General features: G+C 54.9%; 1 protein-coding gene across 1 annotated transcript; it reads left to right on the forward strand.

The window, feature by feature from the left end:
* The first annotated feature begins 244 nt into the window (after nt 1–244).
* Nucleotides 245–7,053, forward strand: GATA1 (GATA binding protein 1). The gene is made up of 6 exons (XM_027054078.2): nt 245–362; nt 4,009–4,245; nt 4,753–5,130; nt 5,233–5,378; nt 5,935–6,060; nt 6,522–7,053. Exons 2-6 carry the CDS (start codon nt 4,026–4,028, stop codon nt 6,891–6,893), a joined length of 1,242 nt encoding a protein of 413 aa, XP_026909879.1. The 5' UTR covers nt 245–362; nt 4,009–4,025; the 3' UTR covers nt 6,894–7,053.
* The last annotated feature ends 866 nt before the right edge of the window (nt 7,054–7,919 follow it).

The following is a 7,919-nucleotide window of genomic DNA, read 5'->3' on the forward strand; positions in this document are numbered from 1 at the left end:
ATTGTCACTTTATCTTGGCTTCAGCCCGCCTTTGTTTGGCTGGACACTGTAGTCCATGGGAGCCCAAGTTGAACAGGGTCCAAGAATCCACAGGGTGGGCAGATGGGGCACAAGAAGGCCCCACTGCCCAAGAGGTGCCCCACCAGCAAGGAACCCGCCCCCTCCCCTCGTCTGCTCCACCCACTGGGGCACCAGCCACTCCCTGGGGAGGAGGGAGGAGGGAGAGGGGAGGGAGGGAGGGAGGGAGGGAGGGAAGGAGGAAGGGAGCCTCAAAGGCCAAGGCTAGCCAGGACACCCCCCGGGATCACACTGAACTCGCCACATCCCCAAAGCGGCTGAACCCTCCGCACCAACCAGCCCAGGTCAGTCTCAGCACCCCCCCCCCCCCCCCCCCCGCCGAGAGCCCCCAGCAAGGCAAACCCCAGGCCTGCTATCCCTCACCTCAAGGCTATTCCTCCAGCCTACTCTAGGCTCCCGAATCTACCGCTGGTCCCCAAAGTGTCTACCACCCCTGAAACCCTTCACAGCTCCTTAAAACCACCTCTGTCTTTCCAACCCTCCATCTCTACCCTGAACCCACTCCCCAAAACCCACCTCCTTCTGCCCTGACTCCCATCCTCTCCTTCCAAGATATCTGTTCCCCTGATGCCTTAATTCTGCTCCCCATACCCCATCTCTTATCCCCCAAATCCTATCTCTGCCCTGAATCTGCTTTTCACTCATCTGGAGTTGTTTCTATCTCTGAGTTCTCCCCCAAAGCTCACTTGTGCTCCCCCATGTCTGTCTCTGCTCCCCATGCCCTTGTCCGCTCCCCATCCTGTTTTCTGCTCCAAATTCTCCAGTCCCCTGAACCCTAACTCCATCCTCTTATCCCCATCTGTGCCTCTCAAACCCCGTATTTGTTCTGTGTGACTTCTCTGATTCCCCCAAACCACTACTCTCCGCCAACCCCTGGCCTGCACACCAAAATGTCTGTCACTCCAAACACCAAGTCTACTCCCCTAAGTCTTTTCTGCCAAATAAATCCTCATGCCTAGCTTCCCTAAACCCCAATCCCAACCCCAAAATATGTCTCTGGCCCTCCCAGATCTCCTCTGGCCCCAAATGTTTCTCCACTACAATTCCATCCTGGTTCTTAAACTCCTCCTCTGCTTCCATAACCCGTCTCTATCAGACATATTCTGCCTGTCCAAGCCCATCTCTGACCACTAAACTCCATCTCTGCTCCAGCGAAACCCACGGAATTCCCAAACTTGTCCATGACCCTCAGAATCCATCTTTGACCCCCAAACTACATCCTAACTTCTCAACTTTATCTGACTCTCAAACTTCACCTCAGATTCCCAATCTTGTCTCTGCTTTTCTAACCAATTTCTGATCTCACAATGTGACCTTTCCAATTTGTCTCTCCTCCTCAAACCCCATATCTGCTTTCCCCAAACTCTATAGCTATACCCCCAACCTCTCCCTGACTCAACCCCCTATCTGACTTTCAAATTCTACCGCAAAGCCTCCCAAGACTCATCTGCCCCCAGACCCCATCTCTGTTCCCTTCAGTCCCAAGAGACCCTCCTTTGAGGGCTCGGATAGGGATGTTACCTGGGGTGAGGGGCTGGGCCAAGGGAGAGGTGAGGGTGCCAGCCTGCTGCCTGCTGCCCGTTGGGGCAGCACTTACTCTAGTGGGGCAGCTGATAAGGAGCTTTCATATCCCCCAGCCTCGAGATAAACTTTATCTCTGTCCGGAGAGTGATAACTGGGGGGGGGGGGGGGGAGGGCGGGCTGGGCCCCTGCCACAGGAGGGGTGGGCAGCCCTGGACCCGCCAAGGTGCTAGGTGCAGTGATGTGGCACAGTGGGGCTGGGGGGAGGTCATAGGGCTGGGGGGTGAGGTGAGGATGAGGGGGGATAAAGGAACAGTGGTGACAGAGATAAAAAGAGCAAGAGACAGGTAGACAGAGAAGGAAGGGAGAAAGAGAGAGACATGGGGAGAAAAAGAGACAAAGAAAAAGAGCAAGAGACAGACATGAAGAAAAAGAAAGGAGAAACAGAGAAAGAGATACTCAAAGGAAGAGACAGAGATGGAAGGAAAACAAAGGAGACCCAGGGGAAGAAAAAGAGCAAGACAGGAACGGAGAAGGAAAGATACTCACAGACAGAAAGAACCACAGAGAGTCAGAGAGGAAAGAGATGGCAACTGAGAAGAAGAGGCAAGATACCTTCTTCAGGCACAGTCAGCGGGGATCCTGGCGCCTAGAAGTTAGTGGTAGACAGAACTACAGGCTAATCTATTTGCCAGTACAACCCCCACTGCTGAGCCCAACCTTTAGCATGTTCACACAGCAGGTCACATAGGCTGGGTGTCTGAAGATGGCCTTCTACTCTATCTCCGTCATTCCACCCCAAGGACAGGGAAACTGAGGCTTTCAGAACCATGGGGGCAAGTCAGGGGCAGGGGTAGGTTTTCTGGCTCCTCACCTGGGCTGTGTGGAGTGGGGTATGGGCAAAGATGTGGGACTAGTAAGACAGATGTGGAAATAAGGCCAGAGGGCTGAGAGAGTGAAAGCAAGAGTGAGATCAAGAAAGGGAAAGAGGAAGGAGACAAGCAGAAAGAGACAGAGTGGGAGAGAAGCAGAGACATTCAGAGACTGACTAGAGAGGGAAGGAAAAGAGAAACAGAAGAAGATAAAAGACACAGAGATAAAGATGGAGAGAGACAACCAGAAACAGAGACATGGAAATAGAGAGAGAGGGAAGGAAAACATCATATGTTTACAAAAGCACAGAAAGAAAGAGGGCAAGATGCATCATGGTAGCATAGAAAGATGGGAGAGAAATCTAGAGGGCCAGGCTGGACAAGAAAGAGCGTCACCAGGAAAGAGACACAGGGACATAGATATGCACACAGGGAAGGACAGAGACCAAGCCGCCATCTCACAGGTCTTAGCTGGGCCCCTGTCACCACCTCCTATCTGGCAGATGGGGAAACTGAGCACTGGGGCTGGTGGGGACTGAAAGAACCCGAAAGCAGAACTATGGCAGACCTCCCCAGGGCAGAGGGTACAAGTAGGGGGAACACCTCCCACCTGTCCCCCTCCTCAGAGGAAGCCAGTGGCCTTGGGGTGATTTCAAAAGTTGGGCGGGGATGGCAGAGATAAGCAGTGGGGGGTACTGACCCCCCCATGGCAGGGAGGAACTGAGGGGGCCCTCTGTCTGCAGACCCAACGGAGGTTAGGGAGGGAGGAGTCAAGCCGGAAACCATGGGTTTCTGAGAAAGTCAGAAGATGCAACAGATAGGGATGAAGTTGGGGAGCACAGAAGGGTGAACCCCAAGGTCCTAGGGGTGACAAGCTGTTCAAGGGACTCTGGTTCTGCACCCCAGTCCACCCCACCCAGACTCTTCTAGAGGGGAAGGAGACAGAGAGGATGGTGGCAGGGGGAAAGAGGAGTAGGAGGGGAGAAAATGAGGCAAGGAGAAAGAGAGGAACAGAGAGGAAGAGAAGAAGGATGAAGGAAAAGGAGGAAAAGAGAGAGGAGGAAGGAGAGAGGCAGGAGGGAAAGAGAAAATAAGGAGGGGCGGAGAGGTAGAAAGGGGAAGAGGAGGAGGTGGGGGCTGAGGAAGGAGGAAGGAGAGAAGGAGGGGGAAGAGACAGAAGTAGAGAAGTGGGACCAGGGAGAGGGGATGAGGGGAAGGGAGAGGAGGGGGAGGCAGGAGTGGGAAAAGAAGGAAGAGGGGGAAGAGGAGAGGAGAAAGAAGGGAAATTGTGGGAAAAGGGAAAAGAAGAGATGGGACGAAGGAGAGAGAAGAAAGGGAAGAGGAAGGAGGGAAGACAGAGGGGAAGAAGGAAGGAGGAGATGATGGAGGGAAGGACGGAGACAGATGTGGGCCAGGGAGGAAGACAGGAGGGCTATGAAGATTGAGGGAATCGAACAGGAAGGGGAGAAAGGAGGTAAGGAGGAGTGGGAAGGGAGGGAGAATTTTGCAGTCTGAAGAGCCCCTCCTGTTCTCACAGGACAAACCCAAGGCCCCATGGAGTTCCCTGGCCTAGGGGCCCTGGGGACCTCCGAGTCCCTGCCCCAATTTGTGGACCCTGCCTTGGTATCCTCGCCACCAGAGTCGGGGGTCTTCTTCCCCTCTGGGCCTGAGGGCTTGGATGCAGCGGCCTCCTCCACTGCCCCCAGCACCGCCACCCCCGCGGCTGCAGCACTGGCCTACTACAGGGATGCTGAGGCCTACCGGCACTCCCCAGGTAACTCCTTTGGGTGGCTGTCTTAGCACTGGCTCCATGCTGTCTGGGCTGCCATGGTGACCCTTAGCTGGGGCAGAATCCCACTAGGAGGTCATCTTGAAAATAGCTGGAAACCTTCACATGGATGAGCTAACCACTTCCCCCAGCTAGGTCCAGGCCAGGGAATGCCAATGCTCCCCATCTCCTGTCTTGGGGTAGCCATGTTGGAAAGCAATGCTAGAAGCAGGCTGTGGTAGCCCTAGTTGTCAAGTGATCCCCGGGGCTCCAAATCCCAACAGTCACCCTCAAAGCCCATTTGGAAATAGGTGGAGGCTACTGCAGCTGTCAAAGTGACCAGGGGGGCTCAGGACCCAGGAGTTACCCAATGGCCAGCAGCTGTTCTGGTTGCCTGTGGGAAGATTAGAAACTTGGCCACTATGTTGGGGTTCTTGGGCACCACTGCATCCTGACAGCAGGATGGCTTCAGACTGATCCCTCCTTCCTTCCCATACCCACCCTCCACGACAGTCTTTCAGGTGTACCCACTGCTCAACTGTATGGAGGGGATCCCAGGCGGCTCACCATATGCTGGCTGGACCTATGGCAAGACTGGGCTCTACCCTGCCTCAACTGTGTGCCCCACCCGCGAGGACTCCCCTCCCCAGGCCACAGAAGACCCAGAAGGCAAAGGTGGCAGCAGCTTCCTGGAGACCTTAAAGACAGAGCGGCTAAGTCCAGACCTCTTGACGCTGGGGCCTGCACTGCCTTCATCAATCCCTGTCCCCAGCAGTGCCTATGGGGGTCCTGACTTTTCCAGTACCTTCTTCTCTCCCACCGGGAGCCCCCTCAATCCAGCGGCCTATTCCTCTCCCAAGCTTCGTGGAACGCTGCCCTTGCCCCCCTGTGGTGAGATCTCCAAAAAGGCAGAGGGAGGATGAGGTAGGGCAGCATGCAAAGCAAAGTTGGGCTGAGCCTGGGATCCCCCATCCCCTTTGTCCACCCCATCAGAGGCCAGGGAGTGTGTGAACTGCGGAGCAACAGCCACTCCACTGTGGCGGCGGGACAGGACAGGCCACTACCTATGCAATGCCTGTGGCCTCTATCACAAGATGAATGGACAGAACAGGCCCCTCATCCGGCCCAAGAAGCGCCTGGTAAGACCCCAGGCCTGTCTGCCTCCACCTAGGAACTGTTGTTCTCACAGGGATCCCTGTCCTCATGCTCTATGAGAATCCATAGCCCCCATCCCTTCCCCATCCATACAGGAACCCAGCTTTGCATAGGAATGCCTATCCTCAACCTACCTTCATAGGCTACATGCAGGAACCCTATCCTCTCCCTGCACGGCAGTGTTTTCGTCCTTGGCTTCACACTGGAATCACCTTAGGATGCTCTGAACCACAGGGGCCTGGGCACTCCCCTAGACGTATCTATTTCATTGGTCAGGGGTGCTGCCTGGGCATCAGGTTTTCAACTCCCCGAGTGATTCCAATGTATGGCCAAAGTTGGCCATCACTGATGGAGTCTCACCCCCAATATCCCCTGTTCTGGTCAGGAAGCCCCGCTCTTGCCCCATTCAGAACCCACAGTCATCACCCTGCAAGTACATCTGTTCTCACCCTGCACAGGAAGCCCGGCCTTCAACCTGACCCTTACCTCTTGGGTCCTCCACCCCGCAGTGGGTTGATTCTCATATTCTCTCTCCCCCAGATTGTCAGCAAACGGGCAGGTACCCAGTGCACCAACTGCCAGACAACCACCACGACACTGTGGCGAAGAAATGCCAGTGGGGACCCTGTGTGCAATGCTTGCGGCCTCTACTACAAGCTACACCAGGTTCGCCCTGCCCTGCCCCTCAGAGCCTCCCTCCTCCCTGCTCCTGTTCCACCCCCACCTTTGCTTCCCCTCATAACCTCCTCTCTTTTCTTTTCTCCCCCCTCCTTCCTTCTCTATTCCCCTCCTCCTTGGTCCTCATCCCTCCCTGCTCCATTTCTTCATCTCCTCACTCCCTTCCACTCCCTCCTGTCCCTCCTTTATCTCCCTCTTCCTCCTCCCCAGCCATCAGCTGCCACTCCCCTGCCTTGTAGCTCCATCAACCCCAGAGGCTTTCCCAAGCCCAGGGCTTCACAACCTTGGGGTTTCTTAGGACAATACCTGCACCACCCCAGGGTCATGCTTCCCTAGTCCTTGAACCAATTCTCTATCCTTAAAGAAGTGCGGTAGAGATGGCCTCCCTTGTCAAGACACAGAGGCAAAGATGTGGAGTTGGGAAACATCCATGGCCTCCCTTTTGGCAGGTGAACCGACCACTGACCATGCGGAAGGATGGTATTCAGACTCGAAACCGCAAGGCATCTGGAAAAGGGAAAAAGAAACGAGGGTCAAGTCTGGGAGGTACTGGAGCAGCTGAAGGACCAGCTGGTGGCTTCATGGTGGTGGCTGGGGGCAGCGGCAGTGGGAATTGTGGGGAGGTGGCCTCAGGCTTGACACTGGGCCCACCCAGTACTGCCCATCTCTACCAGGGCCTGGGCCCCGTGGTGCTGTCAGGGCCTGTCAGCCACCTCATGCCTTTCCCGGGACCACTGCTGGGTTCGCCCACAGGCTCCTTCCCCACAGGCCCTGTCCCTCCTACCACCACCACCACTGTGGTGGCCCCACTCAGCTCATGAGGACACAGATCATGGGCTTGGGGCAGAGGTGATGTCCCTCTCCTATGTAGCCAGCAGTCTGTACAACCCAACCCTCTGGGCCCCAAGACGTCCCCCAGCCTGGACCTTCAAAGCTTTTGTAAAATAAAACCACTGGAGTCCTAAAACTGGAGATGTGAGTCTGTGTGGGACTGAATAAAGGGCAACGGTAGATAGGGTGCATGGCACTGTCTGGGAGTCTTTGATGACAGTGTAGGGCTACAATGTATGGCCATGTGAGGCTGAGGCAACATATGTGACACTTCACGACGGTGCGTTATGATGTGCTGTTGTAAATAGTGTATAGGAAACTTTGTGTGACAGCTTCTGGGTTATGAGATGGTCACACACCACGGCATGAGATGCAGTGTGTGACCAAGGGGGTGAGGCTTTGCAATATGGTGTGCATGACACCAGGTGACAGAGAGAGGCAGGGCACAGGTGACTGCATGAGAGGATGTGGAAGTGCATGTGTGATGGCAAATGCAGAAGAAACATGTGGTATTGTGCTGGTGTGACTGTGCACCGCTGTGATCTTTGAGACAGTGTGATGGCACACATAGGGGGCATAGAACGTGATCGAGAGGTGCCTGGGTGGCTCAGTCAGTTAAGTGTCTGACTCCTGATTTTGGCTCGGGTCATGATCTCACAGTTCGTGAGTTCCAGCAGAATCGGGCTCTGCGCTGACAGTGAGGGATTCTTTTTCTCCTTCTCTCTCTGCCCCTCCAAAGCTTGTTCTCTCTCTCTCTCAAAAATAAATAAATAAACTTAAAAAAAGAGAACTTGAGGGGTGCCTGGGTGGCACAGTCGGTTAAGCGTCCGACTTCAGCCAGGTCACGATCTCGCGGTCCGTGAGTTCGAGCCCCGCGTTGGGCTCTGGGCTGATGGCTCGGAGCCTGGAGCCTGTTTCCGATTCTGTGTCTCCCTCTCTCTCTGCCCCTCTCCCGTTCATGCTCTGTCTCTCTCTGTCCCAAAAATAAATAAACGTTGAAAAAAATATTAAAAAGA

This window comes from Acinonyx jubatus, chromosome X (genome assembly GCF_027475565.1).
Source record: "Acinonyx jubatus isolate Ajub_Pintada_27869175 chromosome X, VMU_Ajub_asm_v1.0, whole genome shotgun sequence".
NCBI lineage: Eukaryota > Metazoa > Chordata > Mammalia > Carnivora > Felidae > Acinonyx > Acinonyx jubatus.